The sequence below is a fragment of the Arvicola amphibius genome, chromosome 9, assembly GCF_903992535.2.
Source record: "Arvicola amphibius chromosome 9, mArvAmp1.2, whole genome shotgun sequence".
Classification (NCBI taxonomy): Eukaryota; Metazoa; Chordata; class Mammalia; order Rodentia; family Cricetidae; genus Arvicola; species Arvicola amphibius.
In genome coordinates this window covers 3682762-3699280 of record NC_052055.2, presented here as the reverse complement: position 1 = coordinate 3699280, position 16519 = coordinate 3682762, and the positions used below count along the sequence as shown (strand labels likewise).

Sequence of the window (16519 nt, the reverse complement as noted above, 5' to 3'; positions counted from 1 at the left end):
TGTTTTGTTCTTTGAGAAAGGGTGAAAGGGTTTCTTTTTGTAGCTATGGTTGTCCTGAAACTAGCTCTGGTAGACCAGGGCGGCCTTGAACTCACAGCGATCAGCCGGCCTCTGTCTACCGAGTGCCAGGATTAAAGGTGTGCACCACGATCTGCCAGCGAGGTTTTTTGTTTGTTTGTTTGTTTGTTTGTTAAAAAAAACATTCAAAGGGTGGGGAACCTCCTTCATCCGAGCATTAGGAAGGGGCAAACACAGAGACGGGGTGAGGGGCGGGGGTTGGTGTCCTGATAGGGTGAAGGACCCAAAGAGGACAGTGATCCACAGCATTGTCACAAGACACTCAGCAGCACCCCAACACTCGTGTCCTATACGTCACCGTGAGACCTCTCTAGCAGGTCAGTCTTGGAATCAGCGTGAACGGGGAGACAGCACTGAATGAAAAGGTGGAAGGAAGGGCTTCAGGACTCTCTCTGGGAGCCTGGGAAAGGACTGCAGTTAGGGCTGCCACTGTGTGGGTGACATCACTGCTGTGGATGGTCAGAGCTCCCCCACAGCACGCTGAGCTCTCCGCTCCACTCTTGTGTGGGAACAACTCCATAGTCTCATGTGGGCAATCAGCCCCTTGGAGACTCGTGCTTGGAAAACCTGCGTTTTAAGTGCCAGCATTTGGTGACAAAGCAAAACTTAGAATTATCCCTGTGAGTGAGAGGGTGGTACAGCTCTCCCGCCATAATCTGCTGGGTGGGACCTTAGGCATCTATGGAACGCTTCTTCCCCTACTCCCCACCATTTCACAGCTGGCCAAACTAAAACTGAGGAATGGGAAGCCAGATGCTGGAAGCTGGACTTGTGGCAGAGCCTGTAATACTAGCATTTGGAAGAGTGAGGCAGGAGGATTACTGTGAGTTCACAGGCAGCCTAGGCTTCACAGAGAGACCTGTTTGAAAACCACCCCTGCCCCAAGAAAAGAAGAACAAATATGTTGGCTACTCTGGCGTAAGGACTAGGCCCTGAGTCTGCAGCTCATTGCAGGAACCTTGGGCTGCACTGACCCAACGCCACCCTGACCGGTCCCCACGGTTCCCACACTGTGACAGTGGCAATGCTCGACATCTAGACACCAAGGACCAGAGACAATGCTCAGCCCAGACTGCACAGACCCCACCGCTGCCTAGCAGAAAGACACTGGCACAACCGGAAAAACCGGCTCTGAGAGGCGGGCTGGCCTTGCAGGATCCGCCTCCACCAGGCTGTGGCTGGGAGTCTGGGAACAACCTCTCTGAGAGCTGCTCCCATCACTAAAGGAAGCTGAATGATTGCGTGCTGCTGGCCTCTCCATTCGTTTGTTCTAGAGGACAGATAGATACAGCATGCAAGGCAGCCACAGAGGCAGTGGGGCGACAGAGTGGGACAAGGGAAGGCACCCGGAGGATGAGCACTGGTCTAGCACATGGGAGGCCCTGGGTACCACACAGGATGCACACACACTAAATAAATGATTAAATGTTTTAGGAGAGGGGCTAAGGCGAAGGCCCAGTGGGTAAAGTCCTTGATACATGAGAGTGAGAACCATCTCAAATTTTATTATGTGGCTGCCACCCTGACCCTGGGAACCACAGAAGACCTGAACCTAGGGTTGATGCTACTGGGCATAAAAATTCAAAAGTACACCATGGCTGGAGAGAAAGGGAGAACTAGGAAAAAGTAGTGGGTGTCCCCTCATCGTGAGAACCCACTCACACACAACCTTGCCTGAGGTTTCTAGAACTCAATTATCCAAAATAATTCCTAGACCTGCAGTAACAACAAAACAATCTTCTAAATTTGGTATTATAGTGTCTGCCTGTAATTCCAGATCCTCTCAGAAAATGACACCAACCAGACAGAAACTCCTTATTTTTAAATATGGGTAAGAACATTAAATTTCGCAATGGTTCATAAATGTTTTAATATTCCCACGCGTATCGGTTGTTCTGTGATCCACAAGTCTCTGTTCTCTGTCCACATTAAAAAGAAAAACCCTGTGCTACAGACTGAGACCCCTCACGGCCGACCCTGCCCCGCACCTTGAAGCCTACAGAGAATGGTCCAGTGTGAAGGGAAGAGCAGCTCCTGAAGTCAGCAAGCACGGGCTTCATGAGGCCACTGTTCTTTCTGCTCTGCTGCACGTCTTCCCCACAACTGCTATGCTGTGTTGCCTTTTGCAGTCTGCTTACTATAAACTCAGTGACGTTTTAGAGAAAGAATGGCCTCAGACTCTACGGACGTGAACGCAAGCTCCGTCAAGTCTGCTCAGCACCCCAGGCCGAGGGGTTGGCTTTCAGCACCTGTCTCCAAATGCTCTTCTGTGGTTTGTAGAATCATTTGCAGCTTTTAAAACTTACCTTTCAGTTAACAGAATGACAGCCACTAAAGACAGACATTAAGAAATGAAACAAACTCGCTACAGAAAATAGCATGAAATACTTCCTAAAAGCAATTGATATTGTCAGTGTGTATAAGAAAATCAGCATGTCCACCAAGTACATGTGCGCATATATGTGCAAACCAACAAACACCCAAGCACGCATGTGTACACCCAGACATATGTGTACATACACATTTAAACAAGCAAGTGAGCAATTGGATATGATAAGCGAGTGGTATGGAATGAACTAGCTGGACGGTCAGCTTAGCCCCAGATCAACTACCCCATCGGTTGCCATGGAGCCCGACCCTTCTGATTTCTGCATTCTCTTTCAAAGGTCCCTACTGAAACACTTCACCTCTGACAGCCACGACCACAGAAAACGTAGATGACAAGTCACGGTTAGAGCTAGCTTTAACACTGTGGGACAGCTGAGGTAGAGCCCAGTGAGTGTGAAGTGGGTTCAGCCTCTCCCTGGTCACACTGTTGTTTGGTTAGTAGGCCCCTACTGGATCCTGGCTGGCTGGCCAGCACCCATGCCCCAGCAGGATGGTTGGTAGGTAGAGACATTCCAACACATCCCAGCGCTGTGCCCTTACACAGCCGGCCCCTTGTGTAGTAGTGGAGCATAAAGAGAAAGACAAAGACAAGGGGCCTGGCTGAAGTGAGGAGGGAGGGGTGGCAGGAGCCTTGGGACAGCACAGACAAACCCCTGTGAGCTGTGACAGTGTTGGGAGGGAGGAGGGAGCTAACGGTCGTGGCAGCCAAGAGCATGTGGTGAGTGCGGGCATGCCAGAGACATGCTTTGCCTGAAGTTCTGTGTGAAGCTTGATCTTGCATCCTGTGGAAAGAAAGGCCTGTCCCCTTCTCTCCAGGCTGCACTGCTGATCTGTCACCTTGTGCCCACTTGGGTCACCTTTCTCGGGCCTAAAGCCAGTTTCACCTGCATTGTTTTATCCCTGAGTGGAAGGAGACACTGAGCAATTCATGTTCTTCTGGAAAGCCTGCCTGCAAACTCAAGCCAGTTTCCTCTCTCACCCAGCCTCCCAGCAGAGGACAATGAGGCATTGACAGCCTTGTTTACACTGACTGAAGACAAGGCCTCCCAACACTCACCCAGGTGGTGCACAACTGAAGCAGAAAACCAGCTTAGCCTTTATCTGAAAGGCTCCTTTAAGTGCAAAATGAGGCTGAAGAACCTGAAGAAGCTGAGAATGGGCCATGGGGCCTTCAAAACACAACCTTGTGACTGAGAGCAAACAGGGTTATCTGTGGAAACCTCTCTTATCCAAACCCAGGCAGTGGTGACATCTGTCCTTGACATTTGTCTGTCAGGGATGCTATTCAGCTCCCATCTTAACCACACTTGCACCCAGAGGAACAGAAAGGGTCAAACAGTCGACAAAGCATTTCAAAGCCACAGTGCTGAAATGTGACTGTCAGTCCAGGACACAAGATGTCTGATGGTGGCACAGAGAAGCCTAGGGGCTGAAGGAGACTCTGAGTGACAGATGCATGTTCTAAAATGGAGCACATGACCTGAAGCACTGCGGAGTGATGTGGTGGCTTACCTTATTTTGTCAGAGCAGAGCCTGCCCACCTGGAGTCCCCACAAAAGGGCAAAGCTGTGAGGCTTCTAAAAAATGAAATAAGTTGATTTTCTTCTTTCTGACTCAAACTCTAGAAAACTACATACACAGCATTTTGGAAGAGTCTTCAGGGAATAGCCAATACAGGTTTCACTAACCTTTGCCTCTTCGTTCACATCCCAGGTGAAGGAAACAGCATTGTACGCGATCTCTTCGATGTTCCCAATGGTGTTGAAGCTCTCCTTGTAATCGGCTATGACATTGGAAGAGAAAAAAGTCTTAGCAGAATAGCCAGGTGGGGAAGCATACTCCCACCCATAGTCCCTGCACTGGGAGGTAAAGACCGAGGCTCTGGAGTTCAGGGTTATCCTTAGGACCAAGTGAGACCAGCCTGGGATACATGAGACCCCAGCTCAAAACACACCACACACATACATGCCACACACACCACACACAAACACACACCTACCAACAGTAATAGGAGTCTCTCGATAACACATTGTCAATGAACAAGTTTTAAATTTGCTGATTTTTCTGGCTACTTTTGTGATAAACTACAGATTTCTGCTGATACTATCCCTCCACTGCTGAAACACTGTACACATGTTCTTTTATTAAAGGAGTAAATCTTTACAAACCATGTCTTTATCTGATTTGGTCATTAGTTCATTTTGCTTTTTTTTTTCTCATCACCTTCCTACTGGCTTTTTTGACAGGTCCTCCACAGGGACTTGTTTTTGGAAAACAAAATATTCTGTCAATCAGATGGTGTCACTAGGACTTTGGTAAAGAAACTACAGGACAGTAAAGGTCTTCATGTGCAGATAGGGTTGGGGATCAAACACAGGCCTGTACATACTAAGCACATGCTGTACCATTGAACTGTACCCCCCCATGCCAAAAAAAAGACATTGATAAAACTAATTTTTGTACTCTAGAGAGTTGAGTGGATCACACTTGGTTGATGGTCATCACTCCAGTCTCGGGCCTATTATCACTCCTTAGATACTATGTATCCATTCCCTTCCATCCTGCATACTATGTATCCATTCCCTTCCATCCTGCATACTATGTATCCATTCCACTCCATCCTGAACACTATGTATCCATTCCACTCCATCCTGAATACTATGTATCCATTTCCTTCTATCCTGTATACTATGTATCCATCCCCTTCCATCCTGCATAATATGTATCCATCCCCTTCCATCCTGTATAATATGTATCTACTCCCTTCCATCCTGTTTGACTCCCTCACCAAGACAGTAGCAATCAACAAGAGATATGTGCTGTGTATTGTCATGGGCGTGGTGAGCTGACATCTCTGCTCACACAGCTTAGGTGTTTATAGGCTGTGTAGTACTCAAGCCAAGGTTGTGAGTGCAATAAATACTTAAGATATATTTATACTACAGCTATGTTGGCTATTTTTCAGAGCTCAGCTTTAACTGGGTGTACTGTATTTAATATGGCAGCCCTCACCACTTTATTTCCATCTATGACCACGCTGAAACTCTTGGTAACCAGCAGGCATAATTTCCCATTTCCTCTCCTAGATGATTAAAATGCCTGGTACCTCGGATAGCACTGCAGGAAGAGTTCTTACTGCTAGGATCAGAATGGCTGCAGGAAAACCTAGGACTGTGCTCTCCAGAATGGCTCTCGAGACTCCCTTAGGATAGGCTGCTAGTCTAGCCTCAGGCTGAATTCTATTTCCCCTCCTCTTTCTCAGATCTCTTCTACTTTCTACCCACCCCGAGGGGCTAAATGTGGCATCACTGGATGCTGTGTCTATGTTTCTTCTGTTTACAGACAGCATCTCCTTGCTGCATCTAGCCAGCCAGGGTTCGTAGGGAGTGCTCTTGCTCATTTCCTTTGTGCCTGTTCTTATGTTCCTGCCTGAAGAAACCTCAATCCAAAATAATACCATTTTTTTTTGGCATAGTTTTGTTTTTTTTGTAACCCAAACTGGCCTTAAACTCAAAATGCCTTCTCTGAATACTGAGCTTACAGGTCTGAGCCACTAGGCCCAATCCTAGATCTTTATGTTTTAAACAAAGCACAGAAACGTTTAACATGCAAGTATGTATATTCAACATAGGGAAGTCAGACAAAAAAATAATTTAAAAGCAACCACAGTCTACTGACCCACAATTAACTACCTTTATACCTATCTATGAGGCTGGAGAGATGGCTCAGGGGTTAAGAGCACTGGCTGCTCTTCCAGAGATCGTGAGTTCAATTCTCAGCAACCACATGGTGGTTCATAACTGTCTAGAATGAGATCCGGTGCCCTCTTCTGGCATACAAGTGAACATGCAGGCAGAACATTGTATACATAATAAAAAAGTCTTTATCTGTGTGTTCTTTCTTATCTAGCTCCCTTTCTCCAAAACATGCAAATATTTTTACACAGTAATGTAATATTTTTTCATTGCTGGCTGTATTGTTTTAATTGATGCATCTCTAGCATCTTCCCATACCTAAACCTTCTGTAAGGTTATTGTTGGGGACCAAATACCACCATGTCAAACCTTGTGGCATGACTTTATTCTTGTTTCTGTCTTTGGATTTTGCTTTTCTGTTTAATTTTTGGGTTTTTTTTTGGGGGGGGGGGAGTTTGGGGTTTTTTATTTTGGTTTGATTTTGTTTTAGGGTTTTTGGGGGGTAGGTTTTTTATTTTGGTTTGGTTTTCTTTCAGGGGGAGGTAGTTTTGAGACGGGGTTTCTCTGTATAGCCCTGGCTGTCCTAGAACTCACTCTGTAGACCAGATTGGCCTCAAACTCAGAGATCCCCCAGTATCAGTCTCCCAAGTGTTGGGATTAAAGACATGTGCCCCCACCACCCAGGTGTGATTTTATTCTGATTGGTCACCCAGTTAACAGTAGTTAACTGCACCAGTATTCATTTTACAGCTAAATGTTATATAAATTTAATTATATTCCATTAAAGTAAATTCTCAGGGGCAGGTGTAGCCTGCTGGTACGGCAAGGGCCAGAGAAAGGAGAGGTTGGATTCAACACTGTGCACCAACACAAAAGAAAATCTAAAAAGCGTATTCTCAGAAATAAAGATTTTGCTTTGTTTTGTTTTGTTGAGACAAGTTCTCACTGGGTAGCCCTCACTGGCCTGGAACTCACAGAGATCTGCCTGCTTCTGCCTTCCAAGTGCGGCCATTAAGGATGTGTGCCACCGGGCCCAGCTATAATCTTAAGGCTAACCAATTTGGTCAAACTGTTTTAGGGAAGAACAATTTACACTCAGGGTGATTGTATCCTTTCTTCTCAGACTGCCTCTTTCCAAACTGATATTCAAAACCTGGTCCCTTACTTTTGGCAAGCCAACAAACTTTCATACTTCTGAGAGAGAAGGAGAAAGCCAAATTTGAAAATTGAATTCCTTGATTCTTCAGGAAGCACCTCTGAGATTATCTTCAGATAATCTCAGAAATTTGTTTGAGCAAAGAATAGTTTGAAGGTCAGCTGTAACTAAGAAAGCAAATGTCACGTCAGAAATGAAGACAAACCAAGGGGATTGGATCAAGCACCTAAAACACCATGGATTCCTACATCACAAGATTTTATTTTTCCAGTTTTAATTTCTCCCCTAAAGAGGCTGAAAAAAGGAAAAGCTGTCATACCAAATGCAATATACAAACACAACAGAATCTTCTCATCTTGCACTCATCCAACAGACATGATAACCAAAATGTTTACTGTGTGCCAAGAAATGTCCTCACTAGGTCTATGATCTTATAGCTTTTTCAATAGAGAAAACAGAACACAAGTAAACATGTAATATAAATAAACAAGACAATTATCCTAAATCTGCCTGCTTTTTCAAATGAGTCTTGGTTTTTCTTTTTACTAATGTTTCTAGCCCATCAAAAGTAGAAAATGAAAATGAAGGCAGTTTTTATTAATTATGGTAATTGACACACAAAAGGACAATCACATGGCTGAGCAAGGAACTCCGAAAGACCTGGAATCACGGGGAGGAGCAATGGTGATGAAACCCAGCTCTGTGATGCCCTGCTGCTGGCCATAAAGCCAAAACCTTCAGGCTAAGTTTGCTGTGTTCTGGACAAGTCAGGGCAAGTGGCATGGAGGTTCATGGCCATGGACATCCTTCAGGGTGTGCCAGGGTGTGTCAGGGTGTGCCAGGGTGTGTCAGAGTGGGTAGTCATGGATTCCCATGGCCTGGAGACTTCCTGGCCAGTGCTGCTCAGTAGGTAGGACCACCAGAGGCAGCGAAGGCCTTTGGTGAGGTGCAGGCCACTGCCAGAGATTTTCATTCCGTGAGCATGGAGTGTGGCCAAGAAAGCAACTCTGCCAGCTCCCAGTATGGCTCCTTTGCTGCCTACTTTCTCCACACAAGGATTCGTGGTTCTGTGGCAGATGGTTGGCTCCTTTGGGCACTTTTGGTTCATGTCTCACATGGTCTAAGAAAACACTTTAGTCTTCACTTATAAAGTTCATGTAAGACTGATGGAGGATTCTCATTGGCTAATAAACTGCCTTGGCTTTTTGATAGGGCAAAATTTAGATAGGTGGAGTAGACAGAACAGGAAATAGGAAACGAGGTAGATGGCTCAGACAGTTGCCCCGCCTCTCCTCTCTGGGGCAGACAGCCGTGCCTCTCCTCAGAGAGAGATGCGATGAAGCCAGCCGCCAGGTCAGACATGCTGAACCTTTCCCGGTAAGATACCGCTCATGGTGTTACACAGATTATTAAATATGGGTTAGTCAAGATGTGAGTAAGAGGCTGGAACTAATGAGCCAGGCAGTATTTAAAAGAATACAATTTGTGTGTTATTTCGGGGCATAAGCTAGTCAGGCGGCCGGGAGCCAGGCAGGATGAAAAGCAGGCCTGCCCGCAGCTACACACTACATAAGACTATCTGTCCCCCTAAAAAAACTTTCCATGTTGGTGGACACACACCATATACAGGAGGACCAGCCATCTCTCAGGGACACTCAGACACAACCCATCTAAGAGGTCTATCTTGTGCCTAGGGTAGACTCAGAAGCACTGTTTCCTCTGATAAAGTGACTGCCATCCTCTGGACTTCACACCCAAAGGCTCTTGGGGTGATAACTGTGCTCTAAGCCTTGTGCCAAAACTGAGGTCTTTTGCCTCCTCCAGTCCTTACAACTGCTCCTGCAGTATCAGCATGCCCACTCCTACAGAGAAATCAAGCTGCGGAAATCACAGAGCTACCACAGACCAGCTACGTTTGCATTCAGGCCTGCCTGATATCAACAGCCACACTTTCAACTTCAATTTCAACCATAAATCATCAGCAGACATTGATAACACATGCTTTGGTAACTACTTCATGAAGTGCTGAGGGAATGTATGTTGAAGGCAGAAAATGGGGCATTTGGAGACTGTGGGAAGTCACTTAACAAAGAAGGGCAGGAATAGGGCACTACTTTTAAAAAATTTTATTTATTTATTATGTATACAGTGTTCTGTCTGCATGTGTATGCTGCAGGCCAGAGGAGGGCACCAGATCTCATTACAGATGGTTGTGAGCCACCATGTGGCTGCTGGGAATCAAACTCAGGTCCAGTCATCATCTCTCCAGCCCCAGGGAATTGGGGGGTACTTCTACAGAGAGGGGACCAACAAAAAGAAAAAATCTCCAGAACCCAAAGCACAAGAAGGCTGAGGAAGAAGTTCAAGCAAGCCCATCCGTGCAAACCAAAGGCCCTAGTGCGGTGTGAAAATGACACTTGCTGAGGGACACTGGTCTGTACCCTGTCACTTGTATTTTAAATAAACTCCGATTGGCCAGTAGCCAGGCAGGAAGTATAGGCAGGGTGACCAGGCAGGAAGTAGAGGTGAGGCAATGAGAATTCTGGGAAGAGGGAAGTTCCAGTCTGCAGTCATCACCCAGACAGAGAGGAAGCCAGACACAGAGCAAGCAAGATGTGACTGCCTCACCGAAAAAGGTACCAATGCATGTGGCTAACACAGACAAGACTTCTGGGCTAATATAAGTTATAAGAGCTAATAAGAAGCCTGAGATACTACGCCAATCAGTTTATAACTAATGTAGACCTCTGTGTGTTTCTTTGGGAATGAACGACTATGGGACCAGGTGGGACAAAAACCTCAGCTAACAGACGCTGACATTTTTTTTAGTATGTCTGTTGGAAGGTATTGAGTACACCTGTGTATACATTTACCACATGCATTTCTGGCACATTATCTCCTGCATAGAAATTATGGGATGCCACTGCGTTTAATTTCGCAGGATGTAGGATGGTAAGTGAATCCTTCTGTTATCTTTTACTTTTATCTTTTGCATACAATCAGTGGTCTGTTAATTGCATGTTTTCTTTTAACTCAGTCTGAGGCTACCTCAAACTGATGGTAAGGGCACCATGATGTTGGATGGCAGTCAAAGGAAAAGCTAGCTCCTGAGCCTTAATTAAGTTTCATGCACTTGGAGAATTATAACTACCGCCTTTTAATTACTCTATATATATTGTTGGAGATTAAACAGGGTGGTATAATTAATACAGAAGATGGCACTCTCCTGGAAGACGTGGATTCTGCCTGGACTAGTGAAATAATGAAGGTGGAATGCTGGAGACGAGTCTGGGAACCGTGCCAGGTCTGTGCACAGCCACGGCAGCTGCAGAGCAGCTTTTTCTTGCTCCTGAAAATATGGCATGATAGATATGTTTGGGGCTCCGATTCCAAAGGTCCATCTGGAGGGTGAGAGTCAGGGTACAGCTAGCAAGCGCATTAGCTGCGGAATCCTAGGCCTATGAACTCTTCTGTGACTCTTAGTGAGTTACCTCTGAAGAACAGAAAAGCTACCTAAAGAAGGCACCGCTGCTTGACATGGTGGACAATGGCCATACCTGACCCCAAACATCTGTGTCTTCCATCTGAGTGATGATCTCACAGAGGAAAGTAGGTCATGGGAGGGAGAGAGGGAGGGAGGGAGGGAGGGAAGGAGGGGAGGGAAGGAGGGAGGAAGGAAGGAAGGGAGAGGAGGGAGGGAGAGATGAGGGAGGGAGGGAAGGAGGGAGAAGAAAAACTAAAGAACATATAAGCACGTTAAGTTCCTCTCCAACACTGCTCTTACTTGGCTTGTGTCTTAGTCTGTTTTCTGTTACTACAACTGAAAACCATGAGCTTTAGTAAGTTGCTATTAAAAAAAAATAGCATGTAGCTTTCCAGGATAAGAAGTCCAAAAAATGGCCTATAGTAAGAGCTTTCTCATTTCAAAATCATGGGGTAGGGAAGTCAAATGGAGACACAGGGGGAACACGCCAGCTCAGGAGCCCCACCAGCACAGCTTCCTCTCGTGACCCCATCTAATTATTCCCCGCTCACACATTAGCACATAGACTGAGGGCTGGGCTCCCAAGCCATGAACTCTGGGAACACACGACAACCACACTGGTTATTGAGGGCTAGGCTAGGACCATTGCCTACAAAGCTCTGTCTCCACACAAAACCAAACCCCTTTGGCTTCTGTGACACAGAATCTTTCAAGTGTGGGCCTTTTAAAGACACAATCCAATATGTTTCTAGGCGAGATATGAATATGTGTGACCAACACTGAGTGAGTCTTCCATGTTCTTAATCTACAGCAGTCAATGCATTTTGCCGTCTATTCACCATGGCTCCTTATAATGGCCTCCTTGGTGTGATTGAAAATGACATCCTTCCTAGGAGTCTCTTTGCACTAAAAATCTATGATTTTGTATGTGTGTTTGGTTTCTAGGGCAGGAATTGTATTTCTAGGGAAGGAATTATATAGGGCAATGTTAGATATTTCAATATAATAACAATATAAATGAAAGTAAGAAAAACATTGCGTTATAGAGTATTATTATGTTCCATGTACGTCATTTTTTATACAAGTTTATTTCACTTTTTATTATTTACTTATTATGTGTACAGTGTTCCCTCCATACCAGAAGAGGGCACCAGATCTTAAAATTGATGGTTGTGAGCTAGTATGTGGTTGCTGGGAATTGAACTCAGGACCAAAGAGCAGCCAGTGTTCTTAACCTCTGAGCCACCTCTCCAGCCCCACTGACTTCATTTTTAAGAAGGCTTGTCCTCGGGCTAGGGAGATGGCTCAGTGGAGAAAGTGCTTACCAAGCAAAGCATAAAGACTTAGTTTGGACCATACACACATACACACACACACACACACACAGAGAGAGAGAGAGAGAGAGAGAGAGACAGAGAAGCACACACAAGTGTGTCTTGACCTACAAATGACTTCAAAACAATAATAGTGAAACAACCTCAATGATAGTTCATATTCCGTGTGTAGCATGTAACACTGCCACATATATTGAGCCTATATATACACCATGGCTTAAAACTACACACCTAATCAACTGGGCTAGACATAAACCTTTCTAATTGGTCTATGTGACTCAGAGAGTTTTAACTTGAACTATTTTGTTGTTGGCCTACACAACATTAATCTGTTAACCACACAAAAGCACCTGGCACCTTCAGAGAGTTTTCTGAATGTATAAAAATACAAACTGTGCTTTGATGATCATTTAGACTTCTGTATAATATAGAGTGCTCATTATCTGCTCCAGCTTTCCAGTCTCTTTCATCACTTGATGCCTTGGTACTTTGTGGGGCAGAAACGGGGACCCAAAGACTATCAAACCTAAACTAGAAGTTACTGTCTTTCAGAGGACAGGCCCTCCAGCGGTGACTCTGACCTTTCCCACCCTACATCAGATAGCTCCAGAAATAGTGGCCTGTGGTAAAACCAACTGATTTTTAAAAGAAATAATTAAAAGAAAATAGAACCAATTTTCTCAAATGATGGTACTTTACACTATTGCAAAAAATCTCAAGAAGTCAGCTCCTAGGAAGCATTCATGGCCATTTCAAAAACCCATCGTAGTGGTTAGCATCAGTTGGCACAAGACATGACTGTGGAAGCATTCAGCAGAGGACCAGAGCACTAAATGGAATAGATCCACACAGAGAAATGACCTTCTGATCACCAGCGTGCCACACACTGTCAGTCCTCGCGTGGACGATCACGGAATCGTCACTAAATTGAAGGCTCCCAATTCCTCCACCTTCTAGCTTCCCAAGTGCCGCATGCTCCCAGTTAAATGTATCAGACTAGCTTGCAGTCATGGAAAGATGAGTCTGCCCCATGAGGGGAGGGAGGGATGTGGTTAGGGGACCAACGTGACCAACCACAAGGATGGTTCCTGATGTCTCCATTTACTTTTACTTATTTTCTAGCATTATTAGAGGGTTTGATAAAATTTCAAGATTGAGATGCTATTCTTTTAAATGTATCTTTTGGTAAAGCTAGATTAGATTTGTCCTCCAAAGAGGAAAAAATGATTGCTATGGTACTGAACAGTGGTAACCCCAGTCACCTGGGCATCTGAGTCCCACAGCCTGGACAGATAGATGGCTTGTCTAAGCCGGTCCTCCATTCATACGGGGGTGACTATGACCAATCATGACAAAACTTTTATTCTGGAGAATTAGTATCTCGGGGAAAGATCAAAGCAGAGATACTGAGCTCCAGGAGACTCATTTATTAAGAAGCCCTTGCTTATTCCAACACGCATCTTTACAAGGGGAAAAAGCTACTTGAGGTCTCATTAAAAACATCTCCAAATAAAGACAGCATCAGGTTTCAAGCAGAACACAAAAATTAAACAAATGGGAAGTATAAATTACACAATGAGCAGATTGCACCCTACCTATGGAAGACGTGCCTTCAGGGCAGTTGTCAGTGCCCAGAAAAGCAGGGGCAACAGGGGGAAGGAAAGGGAGGGAATACAGCATTTTATAGCCCTCGACACATGGGTTGGGTGTCTGTGTGTGTTTGTGTCTGTGTGTTTGTGTGTGTGCATGCGCACTTGTGCTTGTGTCTGTGCGCATGCACCCGTGTATATGTCTGTGTGTATGCCTGTGTGTGCCAGTGTGTGTCTGTGTGTTTGTGTGCACACATGCGCACGTGTGTATGTGTCTCTGTATGTGTATGCGTGTGTATACATGTGTCTGTGTGTGCACTTGTGTCTGTGTGCGTGCATGTGCACGAGTGTGTCTGTGTGTGCATGTGTATGTGTCTGTGTGTGCACACATGCGTACATGTGTCTGTGTGTGTTTCTGTGTGTGTTTGTGTGCAAGCACACTGAACTCTCATTACCATCTGGCAAAGTCTCTGTTTATGGAGCAGCTCCACCTTCTCATTAAAATGTGGCGGGGGGGGGGGGGGGGGGGGGGGAGAGCAGGACAGGGGCGTGTCTTCCAGAATCCACTACACTCAATCCTCCCTGAACTCCTTCTGATTAGACAGTCAGGTTCAAATATTACCAAGAAAAGAAAAGCTGTTATCAGAAAGGACTCATTAAACAATAATGTTCTGGACCTAGAAAGACAAAACTTCCCCTAAGAGCAGAAAGGAAAACTGGGCGAAAGGCTACAAAAAAACGCAGCTCTGAATTCCCAAATCTTGCCTCTTTGTTTTTGTTTGCTGTAAGCGATTTCCAATTTGTTCAATCCAGTAAAACTAACATTTTCTCACTAGGTTTAAAAGGAGAATTCCCCTCCCCCCACGCCCAGTTTATTGGTGTGCACGATGCTTCTACGCTCAGTCATCAGATCTTAGTTACCTAGGTTTATCAAAAAAACCCAGTGTGCAATAAAAGGGCAGCTAATACAAGAAATTCCATTGCTGGGCTAGAGGACAACTCAGCCAGCCAAAGGCTTGCCTTGCCAGCATGGGGCCCAAATTCAACCCCAGAACCCAGGGGTTTTTTTTTTTTGTTTGTTTTGTTTTGTTTTTTAAATCTGAATGTGATGACATGCTTGTGATCCTACATTAGGGAGACAAGGACAGACAGAGTCAGCTAAACCAAGTCTGCTGGTTCAAGTTCCAGGCCAATGAGCGATGCACACCTGAGAACTGACAGCCAAGGTGGAGCTGTGGCTCTCCTATGTTCTCTCTCTCTCTCTCTCTCTGTCTGTCTCTGTGTGTGTGTGTGTGTGTGTCTCTCTCTCTCTCTCCACATACACAAATGACACAAAATGAGTTCCTACAAAGTTGAGTCCCCTGTAGCACACACTTCCTCGTTAAGTGGACAAGAACATCCATGCTTACCAAAACTGCCCTAGGTGCTCAAGCGCACCCAAAAGACTTGTTCAAACACTCAACATTGGTCAAACACCTACTACGTATGATATTCTGTACCAGGTGCTGGGTATGTAAAGGTTCTAAAGAAAGTCTCTGTTCGTTCAGATAACCAGGTCATTGGGTGGAAGGACAGGATGAAAGGGACAGCCAAGGAAATAGAGCCACAGCAACGTGATAAATCCTGAATGGGGGAGCGGGCTGCTAACAGACTGAGTCTTAAGTGAACTGTCTCGCAGGAGGATGGAGGATATGGAGGATATATCACGGCAAGAAGAGCCCTGGAGAACGAGGAATTTGAGAATAAAGGGGGGGGGGGGAGGTAGAAAAGGTAAAACTATCCCTACAGACATAGCATTAGGCAGTTTTCACAGACGATATCAAGCTGTATCGAGACATGAATAGATTGGGATCTGGGGTGAAACTTAGGGACACGGAAGAGAGAGAGGTTGAGGGCTGGAGCTAGGGAATGAGCCCCAACCTTTGGGTGCTCTGTCCATGTAGCGCTCCTCACCTTGACTCTCTCATAGAGGGAAACGGGGAACCCAGGGCCACTCATATCAGGGAGAAAATGAGTCTTCCCGGGGTGCTGACCCAGACCGAGTGAGCTGCTGAACTTCAAATTGAGACATGCAAGCAATAAACAGAAACCCAAGTGGGTCTGTTATTACCCGAATTAGTTTCTGCCTGGACAAATACTCAGCTTTATAGCGTGCTTGCATTTTATGATATTTTAAACACCTAACCTCACACCTGATGATGCTTTTATCACATAAATGTTTCCCAACCAAAGCTGAAGATGAAAAGGAATTTTCAACAACCACAGCTTCAGCACCGCCCTCCGGAGCAGAGCCTCTTACCCAGCAGGAGGATCTGGGGGGAGGTTCCTGACGAGCACCCCACGGGCCCCTCACACCTGGTTCTGAAGAGAAAAAGGCCTCAGAGCCTCTCCCCCTGCGGCCTTCACAGGCTGTTTTAAATGCTGGGGTGATCTTGAGATTTTGTTTTACTTTGCAATCAAGTTTAATTTTTAAGTATGTTTCGAAATATAGATGCAACCTAAAACTGTCCTGAGATGAACTTCCTTCACTGGTTGCTAAGGAGAAAAGCCCCAGACTTTCCACAAAGTGGGCGGGAGAATCTGAGCTAAGCTGACAGGAGTGGTCAGTGGCTAGATCCCCTGATGGGGCTCATCTTCTCCTTGGGGCCACAAAATCCACCTCCGCTGACCAACTGAACACCAGATTGCCTGAGATGTCTTATAAAACTGCAGAGAGGTCTATCAACACAGCAGGGCGGAGCCAGGCTCCTCCAGAAAACTCCGGAGGAAAAAGATTTCATTTGAATACAATTCTC

General features: G+C 45.6%; 1 protein-coding gene across 1 annotated transcript in view; it reads right to left on the bottom strand.

Annotated features, from left to right (window-relative positions):
• The window catches only part of Grhl2 (grainyhead like transcription factor 2), a 116118-nt gene that overhangs the window by 39151 nt on the left and 60448 nt on the right, over window positions 1-16519 (bottom strand). The window contains exon 8 of the mRNA XM_038343081.1: window positions 4155-4249. Coding sequence (XP_038199009.1) covers window positions 4155-4249 — 95 coding nt within the window. The remainder of the gene's footprint in view (window positions 1-4154; window positions 4250-16519) is intronic.